At 41.1% G+C, this 18,025-nt stretch overlaps 1 protein-coding gene and 1 long non-coding RNA gene across 5 annotated transcripts in view; both read left to right on the top strand.

The window, feature by feature from the left end:
- The window catches only part of LOC115277729, a 93,133-nt gene extending 91,878 nt beyond the window's left edge, over positions 1-1,255 (top strand). The window contains exon 4 of the long non-coding RNA XR_003902496.1: positions 858-1,255. This is a non-coding gene — a long non-coding RNA (uncharacterized LOC115277729). The remainder of the gene's footprint in view (positions 1-857) is intronic.
- Positions 1,256-9,456: 8,201 nt separating this feature from the next.
- IFT81 (intraflagellar transport 81) overlaps positions 9,457-18,025 on the top strand; it is an 84,657-nt gene continuing 76,088 nt past the window's right edge. The window contains exons 1-5 of one of the 4 annotated variants that reach the window (XR_003902495.1): positions 9,457-9,740; positions 12,338-12,496; positions 13,021-13,124; positions 13,673-13,853; positions 15,985-16,074. Coding sequence is in view for 3 of the 4 variants with exons in the window: in XM_029922042.1 (XP_029777902.1) it covers positions 12,353-12,496; positions 13,021-13,124; positions 13,673-13,853; positions 15,985-16,074 (519 nt within the window). In the remaining variant the exon portion in view is untranslated. Of the gene's footprint in view, positions 9,741-10,150; positions 10,168-12,337; positions 12,497-13,020; positions 13,125-13,672; positions 13,854-15,984; positions 16,075-18,025 lie in introns of those variants that run through there. The other 3 variants (XM_029922042.1, XM_029922039.1, XM_029922041.1) reach the window with 3 other exon arrangements.

The following is an 18,025-nucleotide window of genomic DNA, read 5'->3' as shown; positions in this document are numbered from 1 at the left end:
GGGCGCAGGGACTGTGAGGTCATGGGACTCACCTTTTCCCACTGCCTGCGTCTGATTCCCAGAAAGACAAGTTTGATCCTTCAGGGAAGCAACTGCAGGAATTGAGATCTGTAACCACTTAGATTGATCTCTGGGTAAAACCCAATGTTTGCTGCAAAATGGAGCAGAGCCAGGTCAAGGTAAAATTATTAGCTGTGTGACCTTGGGCAGGTTGCCTGACCTCTCTGACTCTCAGTTTCCTTATCTGTCAAAATAGTATCAACAGATCTCAGTACTATTCTAGTATCATAGTGAAATGTAAACTCGGTGGGGGCAAGGATTATCGTCTCTTGTGTTCACTGATATTCCACCAGCAGCTAGAATAGCACCCATCACAAAGTAGGTGCTCAAATAGGTGTTGAATGAATTAAATGAGACAGTGCTTTAAGTGCTCAGCGCCCCATAACTGATAGCTGTTGCTACCTATTTTACAGCAACAGATGTTTACTAGGCACCTATTAAGTATCAGGCCCTGTTAGGTGCTGGGGATGTAGTAAGAACAAGATAGAGTCCTTGCCCTCAGATAGCTTATATTCTAATGGGAGTAACTTGAGTTCAGAGAGTACTAAGTGATTATAGAACCTTAAAAAGGGATGAGGAAGACATGTGTTTTTCAAACCTTTTGATATGACTCACAGCAAGAAATATGTTTGTCGAGTGACCCAAAGAACACACATGCCTTTTTATTAAACTGAAATAAAACCTTCACAAAACAATCATGGTAGATTGTCTGCAAAGATGTGTGCCAACCATTTAGCAAACGTTGTTCCTGCTGCTTGATCCAGAGGTAGAGTCTGTTTCTTCTTTTCTTGAATCAGGGAAGGTCTTCAGACTTCCTTGGATCACAGAACGCAACGATAATGGCACTGCCGTCCGGGTGTGTGCTTTAAGAGGCCTGCCTGGTGGCTCCCACGTTTATGCTCTTCTTACCCTGCTGTCATGTGAGGAGGGCAGGTGAGGCCCCCGTGATGACAGACCACAAGGGGACAGGGCGTCCACATCAAGGAGAAATGGCAGCCGGATCTGAAGCCTGGAGAGGAAGGAAGCCCTCCTGGGTGTTCTAGCCCCAGATGACCCCCAGCTGAATTCAGCCACAAGTCAACCCCAGCACATCCCACATGGAGCAGAAAAACTGCCCCACTGAGGCTCGCTGCCTCACAGACTGGGAGGGAGGTGGGGCGTTGTTTTTAAGCTAATAAATTTGAAGTGCTTTATGACACAGCAAAAATATCTCTGACACAGAAATGTTTACCTTATTCTGTGTGATATTTTCTACTCCACTTCATTTCCCTCTCCTGAATGAGGAGGCGGAGGCAGGCCAGGGAAGATCTGGGGCCAGGGAGGGGCCAGGGAGGGGCAAACAGCAATGCCAAGATCCTGAGGCTGGGACAGCTTTGGTGTGTGTGAGCCACTGAAAGGAGGCCAGTGGCCGGGGAGTAGAGAGAGAAGGCCAGCCTGGAATGAAATCAGGCTTGCAGTGCTGGGACTTCAGCCGAGGGCATAAAGACAGCCCTGAAGACTTAGAGTGGATGGTTGACCCCCCGGGGGCCCTGACTGCCCAACCTTTCTTTTTGATTCAGGTGGAATTCACATTGTATAAAATTAACATCTTTAAAGGGAATGATTCGGTGACATCTAGAACATTCACAATAGTGTGCACTGACTACCTCCATCTCCAAAAGATTTCCATCACCCCAGAAGGAAATCCTGTGCTCATTATGCACGTGCCCCACACTCTCCCCTCCCCTCACCCCTAGAAATCACCAGTCTGCATTCTGTCTTTATGGATTTGTCTGTTATAGATATTTCTCATAAATTGAATCATATGGAATGTGGACTCTTGTGTCTGGCTTCTCTGACTCAACAAAAGGTTTTCAAGGTTCATCTATACTGTAGCAGGTGTCTGTACTTATGTCTTTTTTTATGGTTCTATAACATTCTGGTGTATATTTATACCACAATTCATTTCACCATTCATCCATTTGCCCATCATTTCGGTCCTGTCATTCCATCTATAGCACACTTATAGACTTGGATTTGGCGTCATCAGCCCAGAAGGGAGAAAAGTTCTTGGCAACATGAAGAAGAAGGCCAGTTTGTGCCCTGCTGATCTTGGCCTTTACTTGTCCCCTCCCATCAACCTTTTCCTGCGTGATGTGGATCTTCCTGATGGCCTCAAATGCAGCTCCACTGCTGGTTACCCTTAAATACTCCCCCTGAATTCTATAAATACACCAACATTCAGCTGGGAAAAAAAGAACTTGAAAGGCATTTGAAATGAAAATACACTTTTTTTCCCATCATGGACCAAGTGTTTTCTCTCTGTCTTCCCCCTCTGTGATTCGAGGGTGAGCACTTGGATTTTAAACCATTAGCCCTACCTGGGTAAGAGAAGACTTTCCTTGGCAAGCCCTTGTAGGCAGAGAAAGCCAGACGGCATGTTAACACTGGCCCTCCCACACAGAAAATCCCTTTGCCTCCTGCTCTGATTTATGATCCTTCCTTCAGACTCTGTTGGGCCGGTTTTCAGCCAGTTTAGTAGGCTGGTGAAAATGGCTTTGGGATCAGGCCGACCCATGTCTGAATCTTGGCTCAGTCAGCTACCAGGTAGGTATGTCACCTTGGGCCCTCTACTACCTCCCCAGGCCTCAATTTCCTTAATTATAAAATAGAAAAAACAATATTGTCTTTGCAGACTTGTAAAGATCAAATGAGACAATGTGGATGTGGGCAGTGTGCTGAAATGAAATCAGGCCTAACTCCATGCCATGCCTGGAGCTAGAGAGCCAGGGGCACTTGGAGACATGGGGCTAGTTTGGGTAAACTCACCAGGCCTTTGTGCGCATCACTTGGATTGTATAATTCAATTTAGAATTCAATTTATAATTCATTCAGTCTGCCCCTCAGATCCTCAGTCCACCATTTTCTTCCTGGCTCTGTGTCCTGGGGGCCCAGTCTGTACTGATGATCCAAGCAGGGTTGCCTGCCCCTCTGGCACTCTTTTGGGGTTAGCCAATGAGAAGCCAGATGGGAGATCAGAGGGTGGAAGGAGTGAGGTCATGACTGGCCGCATCTAATGGGTCCTGTTAGGCAACTTTCCCCACAGAGCTGCTCTATCGGGCTTTTGGTGCCTGTTCCCTCCTCTTGCTGACTCAGCATTAAGGCAGCAATGGCTGTCTTTGTTGTTGGTTCTTTGTTAGTTTCCCTAAACCCTGCCCACACCTTTATAAGTGGTCCTTTATTAAGCTCTTCTCAATTACCCAGACCATGCCATCTTTCTCCTGCTAGGAAGCTGACAGTTACAGAGATTAGCCATTTTACCCCACAGCTCAGATTTGCAAGAGGAAGGACATTATTTTATAATCAACTGAAATCCAAGTCTGAGATCCCATCCTGTCGCAATCGGGCATCTCCTTCTCACACACATCTTGGGTGTTGCCAAGTCCGTGGGCTCTTCTGAGGGGGCAAGGCTTCAGAGAGTCACTTGTAGTCTTCTGTCACTGGCCCATCCTGGGGAATGTTTGATTACCCACCCATCACCCCAGACTGCCCGGTCCTTTCAGTTTCAATAGAATCAACTGATATTTCCATGTCAGGCCTGGGACAAGGAGTTTGGGCCACACCAGAAGCTACTGGATTCATAATGTGGCTTCCACAGGGTATTTCTCCCTTCTTAGGAGCTGCTCCAGAACCATCAACCTGTGATCCTTTCTCATTCTTAGCATCTTTCTTCTCTCTCCTTACTCTGGAAGGAACTCCTCTCTCCACAGCCAGTATCATCTCCCCCAGAGACTAAAGACCTTTACAAAAGGCAGGAAGCACAGCTTCTGGTTTCAGCCTGCAAATCTCAAGGCAATGTAAATTGTTTCCAGAGGAGGGGAAACAGAAGGAGTGCGCACATAAATATTTTAATAAATTCCAACACATAGGGGAAGCATTTAACAGAGTTCCTGACAAATAGTAAGCACTTAGTAAGTGACATGATTATTATTTGAGCCCAATAAAAGTGTTAGATACATCCTATTTTTCAATCCATACTTGTGCCCAAGGACTTAATAGGAATTGCATATTATTTGACTCTTCTACATTGCCCATTAATCTCCCCAAACCCATTAAAAAACTATTTTACAAAAATGTAGTACCAGACACACATTTAACAAGACTTCTGGAATCTCATCCATCCAACTGAATATTTCACATATTATTTATCTTCTTACCTTTTAGAAAAGCACATTGTGCTACTAAACATACCCACAAGATTAAATTGCCAGAACGAAGACAATTTAGGATATATGCAAAACTCAATTCAGGTTTCTGTTTAAATTGGATGTCTTTTCTCTCCAAGTAACCTAGATGGCAACGGCATTAAATGACAATTAATGGATAGCAGAATAACCCACTTCCAAATTTGTTCCTGTGTCTGGGTCATTTTTCCCAGTTTTGAAAGAATGAGCTAAAGCGGGCAGTGTGCAGAGGAGCCCCAGATGGGATAGCATCTTGAAAACTGGCATTCTCTGAATACTCATGCAGAATCCAGAAATATCTCATGGTCAGGATGAAAGGTCTAAATTTAATACCAAAAACAGAAAAATTGGCTTAGCTTCCCTGTACTCTGCACAGGAAAGTTCTTGTTTGGAAGTTCTGAAATGAGCAGGGGCTGGAGGCATTATGTTCACAGCATCCTCAGATTTTTGTGGGGACCTGGGGGGTCTGCTGACATCTCAAGACCACACTTAGCCCACGATGGAAGCTTGAATTGATGAAAGATGATTTGTTGGGAGCAAATCAAGGAGAAGGTTTGCAATGATACAGATACTCCCCACAATAAGTACAGGCTTATTTCTTCCTCTTCTGGTTCTGCTTACCCCCCTTTTAAGATTTAACCACCTTCCCTTGGGGTGCCTGGGTGGCTCAGTCCATTAACAGGCCAACTCTTGATTTCAGCTCAGGTCATGATGACTTCACAGTTCATGAGACTGGGCCCCATGTTGGACTCTGTACTGACAGCATGGGGCCTGCTTAGGTTTCTCCCTCTCTCTCTCTCTCTCTCTCTCTCTCTCTCTCTCTCTCTCTGCTCCTCCCCTGCTGGCACATGCATGCACATACACACTCTCTCTCAAATAAATAAATAAACTTAAAAAAATATTCAACCTCCTTCACTGATTACTGTAGGAGACATCTGCTGTTCTTGTTTGCGTTGGATCTCTATCCCTGGTAACAGAACCCTGCTCTTCCTTTTTTGGGAGTTGCCCTCACCTGACTCAGCTATCAGAGTCATAGCAGTTGATTCAAGAATGGTCTGACATCCTTGAGACCAGTGAAGAGTCGGCCCTAGGAATTTGCTGGAACTATTGGAGAAAAGATTCTACTTTTAGGGAGGTTGCCAGGCTGGATGAGTGTAAACCTCTTGCTACTAGCAGCCCATTCAGAGGGAAGTGGAGATAAGAGACAGAGAAGTGGAGGGAGAAAGAGTGTCAAGATGACATCATTGACCGAATCAAGCCATACCTGAAGGTAGAATATCCTTGGACTTCACAATTGCATGAAATAATGAACCCCACCTTATTTTAATCTTGTACTAAACTGGTTGTTAAAAAATACACTTGCCAGGAGTGATTTTTCCCTCTATGAATAAGCAGAACAGAGATTCACAACAATGGATGGCCTTGCAGTAGCAACAAAGTTAAATAAGGGCGTCGTAAGGGGCAGCTTCTAGTTTCTCTCACCTCCTCCACACCTGTCCCTACCCTCTTCTCCACTAGAGGCTCGTGAACTTTTAAAGCATACTTCCTTGTAACAGCATTTTTACAGAGGGCTTCCGGTGAGAAGCATATTGGGAATTTTAGTGCTTTGGTAGCAAGGGACAAGTAGGCTTCAACAACAGTTTGTTGTGACAACCAAAAACTGCTAAAGAATCCACATCTTGGGTTCTGTAGTCTACAACTATGAGCACCCAAGAGGCTAAGATGAACAAGAATTGAAAAGACAAACCCAAGAATGAATGGCCACCCACCTCCCACTCACCAACGTCCTTGATGTACATACCTTGTTCATCTGACTTGGCCAATGGAAGTGCTTTATCTATGAGACAGTGGAGGTATGTACATGGATGTTCATAGCACCACTGTTCATTATAGCCAAAGTGGAAACAATCCAAATGTCCACCAACTGAGGAATGGATGAACAATGGAATTTTATTCTGGCCACAAAATGAAATGAGGTACTGATACATGCTACAGCATGGATGAACCCTGTGAAAGAAGCCAGACACAAAGAGCCACATACTTTATGATTCCTTTTATATGAAATGTCCAGAAAAGGTATATTCATAGAGAAGGAAAGCAGATTAGTGGTTGCCATGGCTAGGAGGTGACAGAGTTTTTGAAAATCAGGAACTAAGAGATGATGGCTAAAGAATATAGGGTTTCTTTTTGGGGTGATGAAAATGTTCTGTATTTAGATAGTGCTGATGGTTGCACAAGTTTGTAAGTAAGCTAAAAGCCATTGATTGTATACTTTATTTTTTATAATAATTTTTAAAAATTTGAGTATAGTTGACACACATTGTTAACACTGTTTTCAGGTATACGACATAAGTGATTCAATTTTCCTGTACGTTATATTAGACTTACCACAAGTGTAGATGCCATCTGTCACCGTACATCACTATTACAATATTATTGACTATACTCTCTACACTCTGCCTTTTATTCTCATAACTTAGTCATTCCTTAACTGGGAGCCTGTTTCTCCCACTCCCTTTCAACTATTTTGCCCATCTCCCCACCCCTTCCCTCTGACAATCATCAGTTTGTTCTTTGTATTTATAGGTATGACTTTGTTTGTTCATTTGTTTTGTTTTTTAGATTCCACATATGAGTGAAATTATATGGTATTTGTCTTTCTGAGTTATTTTGCTTAGCACTATACCTTCTAGGTCCATCCTTGTTGTTGCAAGTGGCAAGATATTCCTGCGTATGTGTGTGTGCGTGTGTGTGTGTGTGTATCTTCTTTATCCATTTGTTTATCAGCGAACACTTGGGTTGCTTCCATATCTTGGCTATTGTAAATAATGCTGTAATAAATATAGGGATGCATATATCTTTGTGAATTAGTGTGAATTATACACTTTAAATGGGTGAATTGGGGGCGTTTGTGTGGCTTAGTTGGTTAAGCATCCAATTTCAGCTCACGTCATGATCTTACACTTGTGATTTCAAGCCTTGAATCGGGGTCTGCTGTCAGCACAGAGCCCACTTTGGATCATCTGTCCTCCTTTCTCTCTGCCTCTCCCCTGCTCTCTCTCTCTTTCAAAATAAATGAACCTTAAATAATAAATAAATAAAATAGGGGTGCCTGGGTGGCCTAGTTGGCTAAGCATCTCTACTCTTGGTTTCAACTCGGATCATGGTCTCATGGTTCATGGGTTTGAGCCCTGCGTTGGGCTCTGTACTGGCAGTGCAGAGCCTGCTTGGGATTCTCTGTCTCCCCACCTCTGTCCTTCCCCAGCTCGCTCTGTCTCTGTCTCTCTCAAAATAAACAAACAAATAAACAAACAAAATGGGTGAGTTGTATGTATGTATGTAGCTATTTTTTTTAAATATAGAATCAGGGTAAGGGTGGGAATCTTTCAGAAAAACTGTCTCATATAACCGGACTTCCCTTCAGCTATTAAAAATGTCTCATATAGGGGCACCTGGGTGGCTCAGTCAGTTACACATCCGACTTTGGTTCAGGTCATGGTCTTGTGATTCGTGAGTTCTAGCCCCATATCAGGCTCTTGCTGTCAGTGTGGAGCCCACTTCAGATCCTCTGTCCCTTTCTCTCTGCCCCTCCCCCACTCGCATGCTGACCCACTTTCATCCTCTCTCTCTCTCTCAAAAATAAACATTAAAAAATTATTAAAATGCTTTAAAAATGCCAAACATAGTTCAGCTAAGAGGCATCTTTGGAGGTTTACAAGGAAGACTCAACATAGCATCCAAGAGGAAAAAAGTCGTCATGCGGGTGGCTTGACTTGGTATGTTATCAGCCCTCAGTGGTGTGGAATTATTGCTGAGAAGTTCCTCTTGGACTCTTCAATGAATCCATTCAAGGTTTTCTTAAATGAATCAGAGGGTGGTAGCAAGACTTCCTTGGCCAGTAAGGCCCTATAGATAGGCAGAGACCTAATATGAGCTGGCTTCTCTATGTCTCTCTTTTCTTATTTCAAGTTGGAATATAAGCTTCTCAGTATATGGATGCCAGGAAGCATGCTGCCCAGCCTCAAATTCATGTGCTCCAGAGCAACCACACTAAACATAAAATCATTCATGTTTGAGTGCAGAGGGGATTCCATTACTTACTTGAATTTACACAGGATTGCCTTCTCATAACTGAAAAGTATAGTGTTTCTATAGTAGCTGCAACACGCAGAGGAGGAACTAAAAACTACTCGATAAACCACTCTTCTCTTTCTATAGCCTACATCTGTAGACTCTATAGAAGGAGCAAATCTAACCATCTCTCTCTCTCTTTTTTTTTTTCAGGTAGGGGAAAAAAGGTAAACCTCCTCAGCTCCTCCAATGTCATGCACTGTTGTAATCACTTTCCCTTTGCCAACTCCATCCTCACATCAGCCCTTTGAGGAAGGTGTTATTAGAACCACATTTTATAGACAGGCAAGGAACGTTCAGAAAGGTGAAGCCACAAAATGGCAGACCCAGGTTTCAAATCCAGTTGCCCAGAGAATCACTTAATACGCCCACAAGGATCAATTATTTATGCAATCCCTACGGAGAATCTTTTGTTTTTTTCCCAAAGTTATTTAAATTATTTAATTTTTCAGGGTTTGAAGTGTTATCTCCTCCAACTCCTCATGAGCATCTATCTGTGAGCTGGGTCTTTGTTTTCCTCCAAATGCCCCACAGGACGCCTCTGCTTGATAGTTCAATAGTCAGAAGGCAGCCAGCAATGGATTCATCTTGCAATTTTCTGTTCTCTCTGCCAAAAAATATCCCCTTTCCCAAATGGTTAGTTTTCACTGGTCCCTAAACATCATTTTTACCAATGGAACCTTTCCGAAGAGTATCGTCCGTTAGGCCCCAAATAAACTTGGGATACTTCATCTGGGTTCCCCCATCTTTGGGTCCTTTTGTGATGGCATTTATCATAGTATTATTGGAGTTGCCTTTAAATTGTTTCTATCGGCCCTCGAGGGCAGAACCCTCATAGTTCCCGGCTTCCTTTGCATCCCCAGCAGCCAGCACAGGGCAAGACACATAGGAGATGCCTACTATGGAATTTGTTTCTTTTGTTTGTTTTATTTTGCTCTAAGACTAATGCTAAATCTGTAGTTGGTTTTTTCCAAGATGTTTGAAAAGGCAACTACGTTTTCAGGGTGTGAGGAATTCAGTTGTTTTTTTCTTCTCATAGTTTCCTTGCCAGCTGACACCACGAAGTACAGTGTTCTCCATTCCTCACCGTGGCGCAGGACCCGTGAACCCACTTCGCACGTGGGCCGGGCACGCCACTCTTCCGGCCTGGGACTTCGACCCCAGCGCGCGCCCCCGAGGGCCCCGCGGAACCGCCTGGCCCACCCGCCGGAAGTGACGTAACGCCACGGCCTAGCAACCGTTGCCAAGGAGCTCGTCTCTAGGAACCCACTAGAGCCTGGATCCCTCCTGCGGGGGGGGAAAGTGGTTTCTTGAGGAGAATTTGAGGTAACCTCGCCAACCCGCGCTCGGAAACTCCCCTGAGCCCCCGCAAAAGGAAAGAACGCCGTGCTCCTCCCGCTTCCCAGGGCAGCGCCTCGCCCGGGGAGGGTCGCGGCCGTTAAGCCCTCAACGCCGGGGTCGGTGCCTGCCGGGCCTCGCGGGGCTGCAGGCCTCTCCTCCGAGGGTTGAGCAGTCGGGGAGCCCAGATGACCCCCAGCGAGGTGCCTGGGTCCGACGTGGGGTCCCCTGTCCCGTTTCCCGAGCCGCGGTGGCGGGGGAGGGGGAACACTATTTTGAGGAATCCTAAGAGGCTGCTGGTCCCGCGCTGGTGCCAGCCTGGGACCAGGGCAGTGTCGTTTCTGTCCCGAGTTGTGCCAGATAAACGCACGTCCTGGTTTTAATTCCACCCCCACCCCCTTGGGCTCTTATGTGGGTAAGTGCTCGTGAATTAGTGTGGCGACTTTCCGCTGGCAGAGGGAGAGTAATTGCTTTTGCTATTTTTAGAGCTCTGAGCCCACTGGGCTTAGACAACCTACCTGTTCAGTACGTCTTTGTCCTCAGCCGGTGACCATCTGAAAGCTGGTGGGCGACCAGGGTGGGGGACCCAACTGCCTTGTTTTCCTCTCCTGGTGACATTGTACTCGTTTATCCAAGTGGTTTGTTTTTTCTGAAAGGGAAGAAAAGTATATGTGTGTGTATATATTATATACATAATTTCTAAATCATTAAAATTAAATAAATATTATGTGTGAAGATTATGCCATGGACTTTTACTTAAAATGCTTTTGACAATGAAAAGCTTGCGTCTCCAGTGTGGATTTTTACCTAATTTACGCAAGTTTTCCTTTTATGGATTGCAGGGCACCTCAAAATTTTAAACCTCATTGATTATCCTTTCTACTGTCTTTTGACTTATTTTTCAGCCATAGTAATCTTTACTCATAATTTTTGTATAGTTATGGGGAAATGATAATATCTTTACATTTGATGTTTTCCAAATATCCAGCTCCACCCACCCAATTAAAAAGAATCTATTTTAGAGCAAAATGCAGGCAGCCCCAACTTTGATAAAATAGCATCTATTCATTTCATGCTTAAAAACTGTTAGGGAACACTGAAGTAGTTTTTTCTGTATTTCTTTTTTTAGCAGTTCATCTTTTAATTCATTTTTAAAATTGCTAGTTTAAAAAATTGTCGCCTGCAAGTTTCTACCACTGCTTCCCCTACTAAACAAGCGATATCTTCATGCAGGAAACACTAGGAACCTCGGTAAAGCCATTTCAGCTGTTAAATAATCAAATATTTAATTTTTAAAAAAGTTATGATCACCACCAACCTACTTATGCATATGTTTTTTGTTTTTGTTTTTTATGGCCTTGGGCCTGTGGACGCATTCATCCAGTCTATGTTTTGATGAAGTCACTGTTTTGATGCAGTGGGTAGTCACAGATGGAATTAGGCACGGCTATGTCCTCATGGAATTTATAGTTTTAGTAAAGAAGAGAAGATGTATGTAAATAATTAGTACAGAACAGAGAAGTACCTGTAAGAGAGCAGTGCAGATAAAGTGTGGTTAACCTGGAGGGCAGTAGAGGTGTTACTCCGATACAGAAGGTGGGAGATAGAGAATGACTTCCTGGAGGGACGTGCATTTGGAGGGCAGAGATTGAAAGACTGTTAGGACTTGCACCTGTAGAGATCAGGCAAGGAACAGTCTTTCGAGGCAAGAAAACAGCAACAACTGAAGGCAGATGTGGAAAAACAAGGGAGCAGTAACTATTTCAGGTTGGGGAAGTTTAAAAGAATGAAAGGTAACAATTTGGAAATAAAGTTGGGAAAGCTAAATTGAGCTAGATCCTGAAGAGTCTTGAAATCCAAGACATTGGACTTTATTTTGTCAACAGGGAGGATCATACAAATGATTTGGAATAGGAGAAGCGGGGGCCAGAAAACTTGAGGCTGTTTCCTAATTGAAGGCCCGGGAAACATGGGCCTGAATTACTCAAGGGCAGCAGAGTAGATGATGGTGAAGAGTGTGTGGTGGAGGAAACCGGAACAGAACCAGAGAGAGCATACCCAGGCTAAGGCTATAGCATCCATTCAGCTTCAGTTGGGTGTGGCTGTGCGCAAATGTGTGTCCAGGGTTGTCAGATCTGATTTTGACAGGAAACTAGACGTCTGGATTTTAATGTAAAAAAAAAAACTCCCAATTTTTAAACATGGGCTGCTAATTAAAATGAAATTAGAACCATGCCTGTAGCCTAACAACTACCCCTAGGTAGTTGTGGAGCTGAATGGAAAAGATGTTAATGTAGGTGGAATTTATCACTCATTTGTCCATATTAATTCATTGTTAACTCAAATGATTGCTGTCATGCCAGATGCATATACAAAAACATTTGGTATTAAATATTAACAGTATGTACTGTAACATTCATAATAAGGTCTTCATATTCTGATTTCTTTCAACAAAACGACCCTTTTCTTAGCATTTTGTGTGCCATGTAGAATTACACTTTTCATGCCTACTTCCTATAAACTTAATACTGATTTTTTCCAGAACATTTATTACCAGTATTAAGGAATTTTATCTCTATTTTTAGTTATAAGACCTAATTATGAGTGATCAAATCAAATTCATTGTGGACAATCTCAATAAGGAGCCTTTTAGGAAGAACTATAATTTAATCACATTTGATTCCCTGGAGCCAATGCAACTATTGCAAATTCTCAATGATATTCTGGCTGAGATTGACCCGAAGGTAAGAGTTTTCTCTTTCTTGTGATGAAAAGGGTAGCAGGAAAGCCAGTTTCTGCCCCTAAGTATCTGTGAGTCTCGGGCAATTTATTTAACCTCTGGGCCTTATTTTCCATGCCTATAAAGTAAAAATAAATGTTCTTTAAGGTTTCTCTACTAACTTAATAATTAAATTATCTATTTGTACCTTATTTAGAAATCATGTCTCTACTTCAAACATAAATAGATTTGGTCTTGGAATGAAAATGCTTTTACGAAAGGTTTTATTGTATTGCAAGTTAGCTCATGTTTCTTATACACTAGTCTTTCCACTGGATACTTTTTAAACTTGACGTTCTTAATACGAATCTTGATCTGACTTGTATGTACCCTCACTTGGAATCTGGGGGCTTCCATTCTTAATCTGTTTTATGAAGAGTCCATTGTACCTGTTGTGCTCTAGCAGAACAATTTTGTCGGCGAGTTTAAATATTGTTTTTTGTTAGATATATAACAATAACTTATTTTTTCAATTTCTTTATTTGTTAGCAAATTGTTGATATCAGAGAGGAGATGCCAGAGCAGACAGCCAAAAGGATGCTGAGCCTTCTTGGTATCCTTAAATACAAACCTCCAGGAAATGTGACAGACATGTAAGAATCTGATCACGTGTTACTTTCTTAAAGCTATGCTTTAATATCCAAACCTTCATAGTCTACAGTCAGAATTTCTGGGCTCTACCTGGTCTCCCTTAGTCAATGGCTTTAGATTATCACTGAATTTCAAAATAATCTTGAACTTTATTATTTTGTCAGGGAGAAGTCTTAAGTGGGTCATTTTTTCCCCTAATCAAAAAAGTCAGGCAAATCCACTGTCCCATTTTATCATTTATCATTTATCTGCCATCTTAGATAGGAGCAATAACTTAAATCTGCCCGGTCAATGAAGCATTAAGGCTGACTGTACCAATTAATGATTCCAATACAACCTCTTCTATAGTCCAGTGATATACTGAAGGTCTAATTTTATGTTTGTTGGTGATATACAGGATGACTTTAGATAGCCTTGGTTTAATTTTCTTTTTAAATAGTCAGGGAAAGCCATCAGGAACTTGTAAATTAGGTTTTGAGCTTTTATCTCTTTTCAAGTTTTACTTATAAGGGGGTTGGCACATGCACACGTATTTATTTTCTTTTTATAGGAGTACCTTTCGTCAGGGACTGGTGATTGGAAGTAAGCCTGTAATTTATCCAGTGCTCCACTGGCTTCTTCAGAGGACTAATGAACTGAAGAAAAGAGCATATTTAGCTCGTTTTTTAATAAAACTTGAGGTACCAAGTGAATTTCTTCAGGATGAAACAGTGGCTGATACCAATAAACAGGTATGCAATACACAGATGGCATTTTTAAACTATCTGTAATGGCTGTCAACATGCACATGTTCAAATACTCATTAATCTCTCTCTAGCTTATTTGCTTCTCTGTATTTATAGGTAGCACCAAAAGGTAAAATAGTTGTTAGTAATGTCCAACTGCAATCATGTATGAAAATAGTGACTTTTGCACACAAATACCATTTCAGTGATAGGGGTATGTAGATAGAAAAAAATCCTGAAATTAGGGTTTTAGAATAATTTATTAAGAATTGTGGATAGGTAGGATTTTAGGTTTGGGATTGTGAAGCACTTTCCTTATCAGTTAGGTGACTACACAATTTGTCATCCAAATCAGAGAGAAAGGAACTATCATAATAATTAGGCAAAGGTGTGAATTGACACTGTCCCAGACAAATCACGATATGCAAGCCCCCAAGAGGATTGTGTATAGGCAAAGAAGCTAGGCTTGAGATCTCAAAGGACTTCCCAGTAAGGCAGAAGATAGAGAAAGAGCCAGGACTTTGAAATTTCAGTGTACTTTCCTTCTGGAGTTTTAGGACCAGTGCATTTTCCTTCTGGAGTTTTAGGATATTGGGTTCTGACCTTATAGTCTTAACTATAGCTCTTAACTACTGAGGATTCTGGCTGATGTGGCACTTGGTCCTAGAATTTCAAAGCACACTACTGGTCAAAGACCATTGACAGAGAAGATTCAAGCTTAAGATTTCAAAGGACTTTGATTTTTTAAAAGTGCCTCTGTTTAGCACTTTGTGCTTTCATTATATACTATATACATAGACTTATTTGTGGCAGTTTATTGTGAATAGTTTGTCAATCTGTTTCTCCCAACAGATTATGCGGTCTGTGTTTTCCTCCAGGGTTTTATAGAGTTGCTTCTATACAGTGTGTACTCAAAATTGGGATTGAATCAAAGCAATTAAAACTAAATGTTTCTTCATCCATGTTTCGTTATTTTGGATAGATGTGGCAGTCATTCAAAATAGAATCAATATTGATCTCTTAAGACATTTTGGCAGTTGAAAAGTTTATGGAAATAATCATGTCAAATGTTATAGTAGATACCTTGGGAGAAATACAGAAGAATGAGACCACCCCAAACCCTACATTTGAAGGCTTTATTTGCATAATGTAGGAAATAGAGAAGCATAAGTGTGAAATATTTTCTCCTCCCTATCCACCCCCATCAATAAACTTGACTAAAACTAACTCCTCTGGAGGAAGTTTATTAATAGTTTTTACTAAGTCTGTCCAGATAATTAATGGAAGAATCAATGATAATAAAGACATGTTTGTTCTTGAAGCTTATCCAAGGTGTGTATATATATATATATAAAATGACTTATACACTTAGCCAGTCATTTAGCACAGACCCTAATAAAAAATGCTCATTGTCTTCCTGAATGAAGAGTTTTAGAATAAATGATTTACCAATTTGTAGGATATGATCAATCAAAAAAAATGTTATTTCCTGTCATTACTCACAAAAAATACTATTTTAAAAGAATTTTGGGTAAGAATTGTGATTTTTTAAATTCATTCCACTACTTTTTATTGAGTATCTATATCACTTATGCACCATGCTAGGTACCAAGGATACATAATTGTACATGATCAGAAGGGTTCTTGTCCTCCTGACTCTCGCTGTCTAATGGTAGGAGAGAGATAAGTAACAAGACAATTATAATTTTACATGATATTTACTCTGGTATCATGACACTCTGCCCTAAATAGGTATAGGGCTAGAAAAGTCTTCTCTGAGGACGGTCGTATCTGTGCTGAGACCTGACAGATGATGAGCTGAAATTATCCAGTTGAGGAAGTCATAGAGTTTTCTCAGAGGGAGTAGGGTGTGCAGACTAGAGATGAGAACTAAGAATATTCCAAAGATTGAAAGATCCCCGTGGTTGGAGTAGAGGATGTGAGTTAGGAAAGTAACCAGAGAGGAAGCTGGAGAAGTACTTAATGACCAGATCTTATACACACACGTTTCTTGTATCTTATATAAATGTATTTTTAATGCTGTTTTCTAATGGCTTAAGTAAACACTGTAAGTTAATTGATAAGAAAAGCCTATGGGGTCTAGTCATTAATTTATAATTTTTAACTTCTATTTTAGTATGAAGAGCTGATGGAGGCCTTTAAAACTTTGCATAAAGAATGTGAGCAACTCAAGACATCTGGATTTTCTACAGCAGAAATAAGACGGGTAAAGAAAAGAAAATATAGTAATTTTTTTTTAGATTTGAATATTAGATTTCCCCTTTTTGGTTTTTAGGTAATTCAGCATGAGTCTTAAACTATATGGAAACTAGTGCTAGCAAGTGGCAGATTTTCTTTTGTAGGACCTTTGCTAGCTCTTTACTAAAGAGATTAATGAAGCCAGGAAAAACTCATAATGAGTTCTTTTGTACTATATAAACCACTACCACACTACCATGGATTAAAAAAGAGTACATTCTAATGGGCACCTGCGTGGCTCACTCAGTTAAGCGTCTGACTTCTTGGTTTCAGCTCAGGCCACTATCTCACAGATTCATGAGTTTGAGCTTCACATCAGTGCGGAGCCTGCTTGAGAGTCTCTCTCTCCCTCTTGCCCACTCATGTATGTGCATACTGTCCTTATCGCTCAAGTATAAAAAAAAAGAAAGATTACATTTTGGGTCTTTACCATACATATATATATACACACTCACACACACACATATATATATACACACACACATATATACATATATGATACATGTTATAGAAAATAGAGACAAGAACAAAGAAGAAAAAACTACCCAATTGTTAATATTGTGTTGTAGATACTTTCAGGTTTTGTGTGTGTGTGTTTGTGGGTATTTGGGATCACGCTTATACACAGTTATTTGGATCTTGTTGGGTTTTTTTTAATGTTTTTATTTTTTATTTTTGAGAGAGAGAGAGAAACAGAATGAGCAGGGGAGGGTCAAAGAGAGAGGGAAACAGAATCCAAAGACCAGCTCCAGGCTCTGAGCTAGCTATCAGCACAGAACCCGTCGCGGGGCTTGAATCCACAAACTGTGAGTTCATCACCCGAGCCCAAGTCAAGACGCTTAACCAACTGAGCCACCCAGGCGCCCCTGTATCTTGTTTTTTTTAATTATTGCATTCTGAATATATTCCCATTGTTACATATCTAAATGTGATCTTTAATGACTAAATAATTTTGTATAATATGGATAGGTTAACATTTTTGGTTTTTTATCTTTTGCTATTATAGATAATGCTGTGGTTATCTTATACATACGTTTATTTGGGGGTATTTGTGATTGTTTCCTTAGAATAAATTTCTAGAAATAGAATTGCTTATTAAAGCCTATGAAAATTTTTAGGACTTAAAAAAACTTTTTTTTCAGTGTTTATTTTTTTGAGAGTGAGAGAGAGCTCATGAGTGAGCAAGGAAGGGGCGGAGAGAGAGGGAGACACAATCTGAAACAGGCTCCAGGCTCTGTGCTGACAGCTCAGATGCAGGGCTCAAACCCACAAACTATGAGATCATCACCTGAGCTGAAGTCAGCTGATTGAGCCACCCAGGCGCCCCTTAGGACTTTTGACACATGTTATTTAACATTCTACAAAAAAAATTTAACATTCTCACCAGGCATGGAAACAATAGAAGTTGCTTCCTCAGGGAGGCCTTCTCTGGTTTCCTAGATGAATTAGTTACCCCAATTCTTTTTGTCTTATAACACTTACTAGACTTATGATTAATGTCTGTCTTCCCAACTATCTTTATGCCCTATGAGGGCAAGGACCATGTCTGTATATACCTGTTCACCACTGCATCCCCAGTGTCTATCACAGTGCCCCATACATGGTAGTTTCTCAATGAGAGTTTGTTGAGTACATTAGGAATGAAGGATGAACTCATATTAATGGGAGAGAAAGATCTGTAAGTAGGATACTTACAGTATAAGAGAAGAGTGATAGACCTTCATCCACTCTTCCTCCATTACGTCTTTTGAGTTAACTGAAATAATAAATAACCAAGAGTCTGTCATTTTATTTCACTATCACCAGGATGTTTTTGAACATATTCTTTGTAGAAAACATAAGCAAGAAATAGAAAATAATTCACTCATAATCCCACACTGTAGAGATAACTACTACTGACATTTTAGTGAATATATTTA

This window comes from Suricata suricatta, chromosome 14, assembly GCF_006229205.1.
Source record: "Suricata suricatta isolate VVHF042 chromosome 14, meerkat_22Aug2017_6uvM2_HiC, whole genome shotgun sequence".
Classification (NCBI taxonomy): Eukaryota; Metazoa; Chordata; class Mammalia; order Carnivora; family Herpestidae; genus Suricata; species Suricata suricatta.
This window is presented reverse-complemented; position numbering and strand designations above follow the sequence as displayed.